Raw genomic sequence first — 14,300 nt, 5'->3', positions numbered from 1 at the left:
TGCGATGATGTCTTGCTGGCAAAAACTTAAAAGGGAAACCTAGATTATTACAGAAGAAGAATAGCGGCAGCTTTTTTTCCAGCGGAGTTACGTAAGTTCCTCATGGCCGCGATTCCAAAGCAATAAACATACGATTAGCGTGTGTCATGAGCACGGAGTGTTTACATTGCAATGTGTCATGTAATATGCCTGTTATAAAACAAAGGAACCGACAGATATATTTTATCAAAAACAATGATCACAACCTTATGATAGGTATTGTTAACGTTCTTAACGTATCCATGGAACCTGGTTGATTCCCAATACTCTTTGAGGTCCTCTTTGGGAATTTAGCTAATTCATTACTGAGCATGTTTATATGTCGAGGCAAAACTGGATTACAGGCATACGAGGGGAAAACAAAGACAAAGATCCCCCTGTATAACCTTGACCGACTGTTGGGACAAGTGATGTTAGCGAGCACCTATGAAGGCCGGCACGGCAAATGAGTTGGTGAGTAGCCAGCACCACGCCCGACCGCCTCTTTCACCCCAGTGGTGACGTTTACACACTGCGCCAGGTACTAATTTGCCGCTGAATCGACCTTGGTTAGGTCCACAACCGGTTCAGATAGTTGTCACCAATGTTGGCCGTGAGCGGGAATCGAACTCCGATCACGTTAACCGCTGCACTACCACTCCCCACACAGATGATGGGAAACACACGTAGACCCAAACATCCGCAGAGAGCTCGAAAACCGACTTGCTGCGCTGCATGGTCACCTTATAGTACTGCAGGTGGGTGTCATAGGCACATAACGACCGCTGTCTGACCCATAAACCCCTTCTGCAGCGTGTAGGATTACTGTGTGCACCTCTGCTGTTCCTGGCCTTACATCAACAAAACATTTGTGGCAGCTGAATCTCTTTAAAATCAGTCACAAGCACCCCTCAAAGAAAAACATGAATAATCCATTGGCAACTGAAATATTGCAACACTATGGAATTTCCAAAGGCAGTTTTAGAATTTGCAGTTTAATCTCCATAATACGGGTTTTTTGGGTTAGATCGCGTCAAAAGAAACCTGTATTATGGATGATATTGGTCGCGGAAGCCTACGTGTTAAACTGACAATTGAATCTGTTTATATCAATGACCTCTTGGAAGGATGAAACTAAGGCCTGGCAGCTAAAACGAAATGTATCAGGTGTTATTTTTTTCTCCCATTTTATTAAATACATTTTGATGTAATAAAACAAAAATCCTCACTTGGTAATTATTCAATTAAATCAGCATAATGCAGTCAAATCAGCCTGTTTAAAAAACTTTAAATTTACCTGAAACTAGCCAAGGCAAGGGTCACTTAGCCCAATTTACATGTAGATTCTGAGAGTAATTAATAGCTGACATATTCCTTTGTCATCCAAATCTTTGTTCATCTCCCCTTCCCGAACTCTTTCCTTACTCGTCAGCAAAATTACGTTATTCATGCCTTTTTAATTGGCCTTGATAAATGCACTCACACTCACTCAGTGGTCTCAAAGGGAAGCTCTGCTTTTAAACAGGGATGTTTTGTATATAACCAGCGGGTTAATTTGGTCATTAATCCACATGTTGGCACACAGTGGAATAATCCACCAAAGACGGTCCCCGTATGATGTTAAACATCTGCGCGCAGGCAGCACATTTGCTTTAACACTCGGCAAAGAATGACAACATTTTCACTGCTGGATCTGCCAAGCAGCACGAAGGAACAGGATTAAGTTTCCTTTTGCTGAAACTTGGACTGGGAGGCACTTTCCTTTGGAGGTACCCTGCTGCCCCGGTACTTCATGAATGCCTTGCGTTATAAGTGGCTCAGTTCGGATAAAATCTCACAGTTGGTTGCCCACTTGCGGGCGGCAAAGACCACAACCACAAATGTGCAATCTGTGAACTCGGGGTTTGTAAGAACTCGCCAGACATTGAAACAAGCGGTCAGTGCGCTGCTCTACGATACTCGGCGACATGAGTTCGACTCCCGCTCGTGGCCAACACCAGTGACGATTATCTGAACCGGTCCTGTACCTCCCCTAGGTCGACTCAGCCTCAAATGAGTACCTGGTGCGTTGTGTAAAAAAACATCGGCATTGGGGAGACGAATGCGACCGGGCGTGGTGTTGGCCACCCACCCCCTCGTGTGCCGTGCCGGCCTTCATAGGTGCTCACTAAATAGCACTTGCCCCAACAGTCTGTTAAGTAAATACGGGGGCGGATCTTTGTCTTTGTATATAGCGAGCACAATTCCACGACCTCTTGAAGTAAAACAAAAAGAAAAGGCGCTGAATATGTTTTTCCACCACGAGCAAGGATATATTTTGATATTTTCATATTTATAAGCACATTTGAAATATATTTTATCTTCACATGGTCCGCTCATGCTGCCAGAGAACGTTAACGGAAACGCTTCTTTATTTGAAGTAACGCGGCCCTCGTTTGAAGCCTTAGCAGACTAATAATGGCTTGCTCAGAACAACGACAAAGTTGGGGGAAAAAAACGTGAAAATATTTTCATTATAAGAGAATCTTGATTTCATTTCAAGGGATACAAATGTATTCTGCATAGCATTAATAATGCAAGACGGCACCGATGTACACATTGAATGCGTTATCAGAGCTCCGTGTGATATTTGAATGCTATTGAATGTTCATAATCCATTTCACATTGTAGCCATCACCACCTCAAATTATGAAAGGGTTTACTCACGCTGCATTCATTTGCACGACATACACGGCTGGATTTGGTTTGTTTTTGCAGGAACAAGAACCCATGCAAAACGTAAACCTTATTGGTCAGGTCATTAATCTAATGTCGGTTGTGACTCAATCACGTTTCGTGGTGTGTTTGCTAAATACGCATCGACTCTCTTCGTCCGTTATTGCGAGACCGTGTGACTACATTGTGCAGGAAAAAAAAAGAATGTGACTGTTATTGAATATATTTTCATCATTTATTCTTTAGTAAAAAAAACAAATCTTCAATCGTATATTTTGTATTATTAATGTGCATTTGCATTTACTTACGTGTCGGGCATTCGGTCATTAATTAATTATATGCTTGTATTGCTAACAAACACAGCATTGTTTACACAGTTCAACTAATCTTGAAAGTGTTGATGTTCAAGCTCTGTCCATCTGCCTGTTTGTAATTGGGGTCCACGATAGCTCTTGTTATGATAATCCAGTATAAATACTTACAAATATATACATATATAAATTGGTATTGCTTTTATGGGCTTACTCTATAGAAAACTGGCCAAAATTATAAATACGTTTGCTCAAATCTTGGCGACAAAAGTCAGCGATAAGAGTATTCGCCTTGCTTGCTTCGGCGGTAACAAACACAATGTGTGGCATCAGCAGATGATGTCACACATTATGCGCTGTTGTAACATCATTATTCCTAATTAAATACTTCCGAGGACAAACACGTGTTAGATAGATTTACAAAAGCCATGCATATGCACGATATTTGTTCTTTGTTTAAACATGCACTGACCTGTGTTATTTCCAAACGATTAAGGACATTTCATACACAGTGATCTTTGATTTGATTTATTTTAATTGATATTACTGGCAAGACCTCTATTCACGAATAAAATTCGGCACTGCGACAAAACGTATTAATGATTTTGTGCTCTGGTGAGCATAGGGTAGAGCTCGTTCCCTCTTGACAACCTTGAGCCAGCAGTGAATATTCCACATTCCGATGACAGAGGTGAGCTAAATCCAGAGGACAACCACCACTGACTTTCAGATTGTAAATGTTGTGGCTTGGCTCTCCAACACACCGGTGTGCTGTACTAGTGACGAATTGGCCACGTTCTGTTTACGTGACAACCCTTACTAGTTGGCTGTGTCGGGTGGTGGCGGATTTAACGACACATTTATCTATTTACGCGAACTAACCCCCCAAAAAAACCTGTATTATAGATGATATTGGTCGCGAAGGCCTCCTACGTGATACATTTTCAAACATCACCATATGAACAAACACGTGCTTATTTGTGGCAAAACTCTTAGTGAGATTGATCACTCAGAATCAATGCTGCAAAAGTAAGCGTTAAAGTTCACTTTCTTATCAAAGGCCGAAAGGCAAAGTGCAATTCCATGGCTAATCATGCGAAGGGATGGCAGACAGATGCAGAAGGCTATTGACTGTGTTCAGTCAGAATATTGATCATGTATTTGTTGCAGCAATGTAACGCGTATGTAAGTTAGAATGTCTACAAACGTGTCCTTTCTTAAAGAGCCATATATTAATCTTTGCCATGTTGAATCTGTTGCTAGAAAACAAGCAGTAAAGAAAGTTAATGAGGCCAGCCATTCCCTTTGGGTCTGTTCCTACTTGAGTGAGATTAATAGCAGAACAAATACAGTGTGTAAATAGCATTTACGTCTCCACCTAAATGGCAATTTCATTATAAAGTTCTCTCCGCAATACAACTGTGTTCAAACACATCTGGAAGTAAGCACTACCGTAACGTGGAGGTTGCAAGAATAGTGTGCCCCAATGTAACACAAGCACAGAGTTACAGCAATCGGGACACGTGCACGTATTTCTATTTCCATACTTGAATGAGCCATATTGTTTCACAGTGGTGTCAAGGGACACATTATGAACTAAACAATTGCGACAAAAACGTTTGACTTTGGGAGCTTCAGGATTCAGCTGCTCTGCCAATGAGGGTTTGATTCTTTCCGCAGCAGGCAGTGCACAGCTTTGAAAGGGGTTCAAAGGTAATTTGTCCAATTTCGATTTAAAGCTTTCGTGACCGCATGGATTCATATTCTTGGTTCTTTCGGTAAAGTCACGTAGAAAGGAAATAATAAAATCTGCCACGACGCAAGCAGCTGTCCTCAGGTGAAGAACAGGGCTGTCGGGAAAACAGCGTCCTAATGAACACTGCTAGAAAGAACCAAGAATATGAATCCATGCAGTCACGAAAGCTTTAAATGCTAAGCAGTGTTCATTCAGACGCTATTTTACCTATACAGCTCGTGTCATTATTATTGGCTTTTACTTTAGTTTCCAACCTTATCTATATTGTGAGTATAGTCATTCTTAATTTGTCATTGCTATTATTGGTTTTTACTGTATTATTCCAATTAGATTATATCGTTATGTCCAAGTTTAGTTTTTTTAAGTATTGGGCTTTGAGATATTTCAATAAAGGGTTTTTAAAATAGAGATTATTATTTTAATAATTATTCTATTAAATTAAGATTGTTACATCAGTCAAATGGATCGTTAGATTGCTAGAAAGAACCAAGAATATGAATCCATGCTGTCACGAAAGCTTTAAATGCTAAGCAGTGTCCATTATGACGCTGTCTTCCCGACAGACCTGTTCTTCACCCGAGGACGGCTGCTTGCGTCGTGGCCGAAACGTCGTGAGAATTGTATCTTAGCATGTTTTATTTTTCTTATTCTATTATTTCCCTTCTACGTGACTTTACCGAAAGAACCAAGTAATTTGTCCACTTCAGAAACACACGATTGCCACTGTGCTATGCAGTGCCATGCAATTCCACTGTCGGACGTGTCACTCACACTTGCAAATGAGACCCCATCACTCTAATCTTCACATCGCTTCCTTATCTGCCTTCCAATCTGATTCCACAACATGACTTCCACCATTTTAACATCCTTCTCACACGTGCACTCCGGTCTTATGTCACTCTATCAACCTCCCCATATCCCTGGTTTTGATCTTCCGCGAAGCTCATGATCCACGCTAAACCGCATCCGCACAAGCCGTGGCAGATGCTGCTGACTGATGCACAAATGGAAAATGTAAAACTCTCCGGTCCGCCGACTGTGCCCATCCAGAACAGACCGTGCGAGGTGTAACGACGACGCAACGCCCGGTCCACAAACATACGAAGGAGACATCAAAGCGATGCACATTCCACTGCTCCTGACGCGGTTGTCTGGCTTGACCACGTGCACGTGCAAGTGTAGTCGTTGCTCTGCATCTACATCAGCAGCCGCGCGAAAGAAGAAGCAGTAGCAGAGGAACCCTCCCATGCATGCCAAGCCAGCAGCCAAAGGCTCCTGTTGGATCCCCTAGTTTACAAGCTCAATGGGAGGTTGAACCTTATCCTCAGCTGATGCTCCTGCCTAGCACTCTGTGCGCCTGGTCAAGCTGCGGAATTTCTACCAAAGCCAGGATTTTCTCCACTGCCTCTGTCCCCCCATCAGTATGAATGTGTACACCACAGTTAGTTGATCTGCAGGGCGTAGGTGGTGCGTTCGAGTGTGGGTATTGCCACCTCTTCCAAGCCATCAGGTAAAAAATAGCCTCGACAGGGGCCCCCTAGAGCACCCTCGAGTGGAGGCCATTCTGCCAACGGAGGCATGAGCAAGCAAGTGCAGGGCTGCGCCTTTGACCATTTAACTTTTATACGACACATAGAGAGGTTGCTTGTAACGTACACACTATACACAAACACGCACATTTTACCGGAAACCTTCACACCCATCAATGCGGACCACGTGTGCGTGTGTGTGTGCAGTTATCCGAGAGTGCACGGTGTTCATTTACCGACGATGAGGAATTCTCCAGGGGCGGTGCGGACGTTCGCTCCCCGCCTCGATGCCATCGCTAGCCGCTTCCCAGAATTCCATTCTCTTGGCAGCAGGCTTGGCAGCTCTGTGAAAAGATCGTGACTCGACGATTGGCAACGCTCGTAGGTGGTCCCTTAAAATAATAATAATGTACTGGAAGATGTAGTTTATATTATATATATTACTGTAATAATCAAAATATTATTAATAGCCAAAATAACAATATGAAAACAATATGAATGGTTTCGGCAATTTCCCGTCTTCTGATTGTGAAGAATTAAATAACACCCTAATCATTACAAGTTTGTACATGTAGAAATATTTAATTAATGTCTGCCACAGCCCATGCATAGACGTGTATTTTGGTAAAAACACAAATAGGTGGAGTTAACTTATAAAGAAACAAACACACCCAATCGTTCAATTTCCCAGCTGAAACGGAATTTTAACAGAAAGGCCATGCATTCAGGAATAATTAAATCAGACAAAGAGCTGGAGCATTTACATTACAGCTTCTTAAATCAACATGGAGGCATCAGCATGGATAATCATTTAAGCAGCAATGGAAGGAGAGAGGCTAATGCTGATTGTGCATTTATTATAGGAGATGTCTTTAAAAAGAAAGCACTGCTACATCATATTTTGAAATTAATTACTGAAGCACAATTTACCAAAAAAGAACAAAGTTCAACTCTTCTAGCATGCGCTGTTTCCGCTTCCAGAAGGCACACCTTTCAAAGTCTATTCATTACCTTCAATGTGACATCTCGTCCGACTGTTCACAGCTTTGTTCGCTTTAATAGCTTTCTCCAGGTCTCCCATCGCTGTTGGGTCCCATCAGCAGCAACGGCCAGTAAACAAAAAAAACGACAAACGTTAAGTCAGTCACATGTTCGCGTCGGTTGATTGTCTCGGGATTAATTGCTGTTCTGTGCACGGAATACGCAACGTGCAATTGGAGGACTGCGAGTGTGACAATCGGGGTGATCGAGTAGGCAGAGTGGCTGAGGTCAAAAAGCTGAGCCAGCAATGCTGAGTGTGAATTCCTGGGCGGTGTCCGGGTTTCAGTCACCTGGCATTAAACAGCGTCCTAAAGAACATTGAGTTGATGGTCTCATTCGAAAATGCAAGAAAATATTTGTTGACAATCACATTTTGATTTGTGTGTTTTTTTCAATATGCGGGGAGCGGTAGTGTAGCGGTTATTGCGCTGCGCTACGAACCCGGCGACCTGGGTTAGATTCCCGCTCATGGCCAACATCAGTGACGATTATCTGAATCGGTCATGGGCCTCCCCTAGGTCGACTCAGCCTCAAATAAGTACTTGGTGGGGTTTGTAAACATCACCAATGGGGAGACAAAGGCGGCCAGGCATGGTGTTGGCCACCCACCCCCTCGTGTGCCATGCCGGTTTTCAAAAGGAGCTCGCTAACAGCACTTGTCCCAACAGTCTGTTCAGACTATATGGGGGATCTTTGTTTTTTTAATACTCTGTGCCAACTACATTGCCAGTAACTGTACACTTATTCATTGGTAATACCTCCATTAAACTGGATAATTTTACATCGGAGTGTCCAAATGCACCATTTAAACACAGAGCTCTCACATGACAAACATATATATATGCTTCTCGCCATGGGCTCCCGTTTGGTTTTATACAAATAAAAAAACCTTTGACTGATTTCACTCCAGGGTGCACATTAATGTATGCGTTCTCGATCTGGTCCAACACAGGCTGAATTCTCATTACAGCTCAGACGCATGTAAAGTTTCACAGCTCGTCGATGGGGTGAACATACACACACACAAACACACGCACGCGGGCAATCATACATTCAATAACACGAGGGGCTCTCCGGTTGCCGTATGAACACAGAGCAATGAACGGCAGATTATTCACGAATCTCCTCCACCGCTGTTCAGCCTATTTCCCCCAGTATAATTTGTAATATTCACAACGGTAACCATTATTTTGCTCGCTCTCGAAGACTGCGAATTACTCGGAAGCGCCAGGAACCACAAACAAGTGGAAGGGCAGTCAGGCGGTGAGCCGGCACCAAGAGTCTCCCATAAGCTGTGGTCCTATATATAACATATATATGTAAACTATAACGCCTCTTAACAGCGGCAATTGGTTCCACGAAACAGGTCGTTAAGTGATGTGGTCATTAAGCGAGTATAGGAAATACACGTTAAAGGCTTAATTCGTTCCTATAGCATCTAAAGTTACCCATTTTTCACCCAAAAAACATACCTTATAATATTGAAACAATTGATATTAATACTTAAAGATAATACAAGGATTATAAACACATCATATTAAAATAAACATGGTTAATCAATGCATTAAGTAATGTTTACTGTACCTACAACAGCCGGTCGTGAACAGGGGAATGGTCGGTAATCGAAAATATTGAGCAATATGGAGGCACTACAATACACTACACTATACACTACTATACACTACACTATTAAACACTACACTACTATACACACTATACACTACACTACTATACACTACACTATACACTACTATACACTACACTATTAAACACTACACTACTATACACACTATACACTACACTACTATACACTACACTATACACTACTATACACACTATACACTACACTACTATACACTACACTATACACTACACTACTATAGACTACACTATACACTACTATACACTACACTATTAAACACTACACTACTATACACACTATACACTACACTACTATACACACTATACACTACACTACTATACACTACACTATACACTACACTATACACTACTATACACTACACTATTAAACACTACACTACTATACACACTATACACTACACTACTATACACACTATACACTACACTACTATACACTACACTATACACTACTATATACACTATTAAACACTACACTACTATACACACTATACACTACACTACTATACACACTATACACTACACTACTATACACTACACTATACACTACTATATACACTATTAAACACTACACTACTATACACACTATACACTACACTACTATACACACTATACACTACACTACTATACACTACACTATACACTACACTATACACTACTATACACTACACTATTAAACACTACACTACTATACACACTATACACTACACTACTATACACACTATACACTACACTACTATACACTACACTATACACTACTATAGACTACACTATACACTACACTACTAAACACTACACTACTATACACTATACACTACACATTGAGTTCTATGGAGGCCCGTCGTTAAGTGATTAGTCGTTAAACAGGGATGGTCGTTAAGAGGGGTTCTACTCTACACTACTATATAATACACTACTATACACTACACTATACACTACACATTGGGCTCTATGGAGGTTCATTGTTAAGCAATTAGTCGTTAAACAGAGGTGGTCGTTAACAGGGGTTCTACTGTATATACATGAGGATGTTTTCAGTCACGTAATGAGTGTGTACACATTGCGGGAGGAAAACGGAGCACCTGGAGTAAGCTCATGCGCGCGAGGGGAGCAATGCTATCCCATACAAAGGAACAGATGGAAAACCAGTCCACGCTTGCTCTACCGCCTGCTCCTGAAAAGCCATGGCATGCGCCATTCGACGCTCACGGCAAGAGCGTCAGTGCATGTCTGCAAGTTTGACTCTTGGAAGCCGTGCGTGCAGATCACACCGACGTCACTACGGGAAACACTCGCTTGCAGGAGCATCCACGTACGAGGTGGACCGGTGGCGCAGTGGTTAGTACACTGCACTATGAACCTGGGAAACTGAGTTGGATTCCCAGCAATGGCCTATATCAGTGGTGAGTGATATCTGAACTGGTCCAGGGCAACCCTTTGCGAGCCTGCACTCACTGAGCTATGCAGCTCTTTTTCAGAAGCAACCTGGCCACAAATGATAGCTCAACGAAGTGGGTTACCATGCGGATTGTTTTTGACAGCAGCCAAATACTCGAAACGCACGTTGATTCTAAATGTGGAGGGAAAAACCGGAGGACCCAGAGAAAAATCCACATGACCACCGGGAGAACATGCAAACTCCAAATTTCCAGGCGTCACCGTAAGGGAGCTTAGATCTAGTTCTGTGACATCTGCTTCCCTCCGTCGATGTTGCGAGAGACCACGATGGATACTTGGCATTGTGGCATGATGCCGTCACCACGATCGGTTGTAAAATTGGGAAAAACAAGCAACCGAAAAAAAAATGAACGACCGCGTAAAAAAAAAATGCCGCCATATGCGAGCCAGCAAACCCCCCACCTGCGAATGTGATGAGCGTGGACTCGTGGTCTGTGCCAGCCTCGCCAGTGGCGCTGCAGGTGTAGAGCCCGGCGTCGTTCACGCCCGGGTTCAGGATCTTCAGAGACTTGTCTGGCAGCAGGAGCACTCTACGAGATGGAGGGCGCACGTCACAAGAGATATGCATCGGCGCCGCTCGCCAGGGCTCAAAGCCTCGGGAGAATACAAATTTGCTCTCAAAGAACGACACGGGAGTGAGAGGTGGCGGCGGTGCCGGCCAATATGCTGTCAAAGGAGAGAAATTAAAAAGATCGTTGTTCTTATGCAACGCGTAAGAATTGCACATCAATTAGACGCGGGTTTATTGAATGCGCATGAGTGTAGGGGCACATTTAATAGTACACCATATGTGCAGTGTCTAATACGTGCAGTATATTTAATGTCAACCCAACTGCCGGATGAGGGCCTCCCCGTGCTGCACAGGCCGTGGCGGTTATTTGACACAACTTCACCACGCGGGTCGGTGTGGGTTGGTGAAGGCAGGAGGCATAGACACGAGAGCATATAAGTACGGTACAACAATACATTTTACTGAATATCTGCTATGTTCATGAAGTATACCGGACGTGGATAAGGTGTGCGTCCAGCCAGCTGATGCTCCAGCGGAGTGCTCGCCTCATTTTTGAAATTCGGATGTTGACTCATCACTGATCATCCGTCCAGGATTGATAAGATGGGTAACAATTTCGGAGAAGTCAACAGTGGAAATCCAATGGACATACTCCACTCGTCCTAACCATAGGAATGTGACATATACAGAATCCCTGCACTGGCTCAGGGCTGCCAACCGAAACGATTTACTGACCCAATGTGAGCTTCAGTATGTAGCCACCTTGAATTATTGTTGAATAATCATAACACTATTGCGAATTCATATCACGTCCGAGTGCAACACACTTCCCATGACAAGCGTACAACCGTAAACAAACAGCACGCTCAGACAAAGCAAGTAACAGAGAACCGAATAACAAAATGAAGTCAAAACAAACACATGGGCAGATTTGGCAACGGCGTTGCCCACACCTTGTGCCTGTCACCGTTACCCTCATGCAGATGAGGGCATCACGGTGGCGAGGTGTTAATTACCTCGCCTGGTATACAGTAGGTTGTGGGCTCGATCCTGATCCCGACGCCGATATATATTTGGAGTTTGCATATCAACGTGCGTTTAGAGTATTTGGCTGCTATAAATGTTCACGTGATGAGCCACTGCATTGAGCTATCAATTGTGACAGTCAGAGCTATAAAGCCCAGTGGGCCTTACCTCATAAAATATAAATAGTTTAGTTTAGTGATGGCCTGTGCCATTAAGCGTAGCAAGTGAGGCAACGGCACGTCTAATTTGTCCAAAATGGGGCAAGAACGACACGTAGCACCTATCGGATATGGTCCTCATCAGCCACGATCTGTCTCACTGCCGCATGAGACTCCCCCCCCCACCACCCAAAGCAGTCACCATCTCTGCAATGCGACGACCAGCCTGGCCGGCGCTTGCACGCGGCCCGCACTCAGCGCTCACCGCATGCAGCAGCCGAAATTTCATTTTAACGCCAAGAAAGGAGAAAGGCTCACTAGTAGAGTTTTAGAACCCACGTGTTTTCGGGAAACTCTTATGCTCCAAATTTCGATTTAAAGCTTTCGTGACTGCAGGGATTCATCTTCTTGGTTCTTTCGGTAAAGTCACGTATGCTCCAGTTTGTCGGTGATAATGAGGCTCATTGGTTGCGATGTGGCCTGCACGTCGGACTGACTCGCCCCGCATGGCGCAGCGATGAATATAAATATTGGTAAAAAAAACGAACGTCCATGAGAGTTAAAACATTACATGAAAAGTACTTAATACAATTGATACCATGAGGCCGATTAGAGTAGGTTACAATCAGACACACGCAAACGCATGCTTATCTCCTCGATGAATGTGGACACATTTACATTGTTACAACGTTGGTGGCCGGACACAGGTTCACTTAATCGCCATGCGCACCCTCCTAACCGAAAACGAACCACCTCTCGCAATACAGAGCAGGACTAGGTAGAGTAAATTAATTCACTCGGTGAAAGCAGCGCGTGGCATTTAAATATAGCAAGCTGGTATTAAAATATACACCGCAGAATGAATAGCACTTTTAAAAGAAGGTTGGGTGTTTTTAATATTTTTTTTCTTCCTTTTGGATCAGATAGCAGCTTATGCCGTCAAACAGCCCCTTCGTCGACATAGAGCGAGCATTGTTCGTGCGCCGGGCACGAGCGTGCGAGCCACATGACTCGCACGAGTCTTTGCCGAGGCTCGGAATCGGCTCCGTGCCGATCCGCCGAGCAGCTATCAAAGCAATCGCCCTCGCCAAGTCACACACACGCACACACACACGCACGCGCGCACACGCACACACGCACACACACGCACACACACGCGCACACGCACGCACGCACACACACACGCACGCACGCACACACACGCACGCACGCACACACACACGCACACACGCACACGCACACACACACACACGCACACACACACACGCACACACACGCACGCACACACACACGCACACGCACGCACGCACGCACACGCACGCACACGCATACACGCGCGCACGCACACACGAACGCGCGCGCGGACGGAGAGAGTGGGCCAGACCCTAGCAGCATTGCCGTTCCTCCGATGCCGCCGGCTTGAGCCGCAATTGCTCAGTGGATGACAGAAGGCGTCGTCAATTACCACGGCGGAGATGGCAAACCTCCTTCAGTCGTGGAGACCACCCGCAGGAGGAGCGGAGGCATAGTGGTTTAATTTCACCGCGCGATGGAGCCGGCGACCTGAGTTCAAGTCTCAGCCGTCGGTGGCAAGTGATGTCTGAGCCAGTCCTGGGCCCCTCCGTCAGGAATGTGCACTGGCCAGCGTGGTGAAGTATAGTAAAGACAACCCCTATGACTCTTACAGAGTGCGCAGGCCTTTACCCAGCAGTGAATAGGCAAAGGTGCGTAAATGATAATGATGATTCATTTTAATAACTCAGTTTAGACCGATTAAGGTGGGCTTGGCACCCGAGGGATGGTGGGGATAGAACTGTTTTATAATCATGAAAAAATATAGAAATGTAAAAAAATTGTGTTTTAATACACAGTGGCACCTGGTTAGATAATTATCCATTGAATATGTGAATCAATCCAAATGTTTACATCATCTGGACAAGGTACACAATCCAATCCTGTGACATTCTTTGTATTTGTATAATCCTTAACCAGATAAATATCTTAATACGAAACATCATCCGAGAGCTGCGAAGTGATGTAAAAAATTTTTTTTCTCTGGAACACATTCTTAATGACGCCTTAACAACATAACACAGCTGCCATCCTGCTGAAAGATGA

The 14,300-nt window shown here is 44.0% G+C and overlaps 1 protein-coding gene across 1 annotated transcript in view; it reads right to left on the bottom strand.

Annotated features, from left to right (window-relative positions):
- LOC144722154 (ADAMTS-like protein 1) overlaps window positions 1-14,300 on the bottom strand; it is a 54,649-nt gene that overhangs the window by 19,674 nt on the left and 20,675 nt on the right. The window contains exons 8-10 of the mRNA XM_078600328.1: window positions 10,890-11,017; window positions 7,341-7,412; window positions 6,566-6,673 (exon numbers count right to left, since the gene is read on the bottom strand). Of these exons, the coding sequence (XP_078456454.1) occupies window positions 6,566-6,673; window positions 7,341-7,412; window positions 10,890-11,017 (308 nt within the window). The remainder of the gene's footprint in view (window positions 1-6,565; window positions 6,674-7,340; window positions 7,413-10,889; window positions 11,018-14,300) is intronic.

This window comes from Lampetra planeri, chromosome 13 (genome assembly GCF_965212315.1).
Source record: "Lampetra planeri chromosome 13, kcLamPlan1.2.h2, whole genome shotgun sequence".
Lineage (NCBI taxonomy): Eukaryota > Metazoa > Chordata > Hyperoartia > Petromyzontiformes > Petromyzontidae > Lampetra > Lampetra planeri.
The sequence above is the reverse complement of the archived record's forward strand: the minus strand, read 5'-3'. Positions and strand labels throughout refer to the sequence as shown.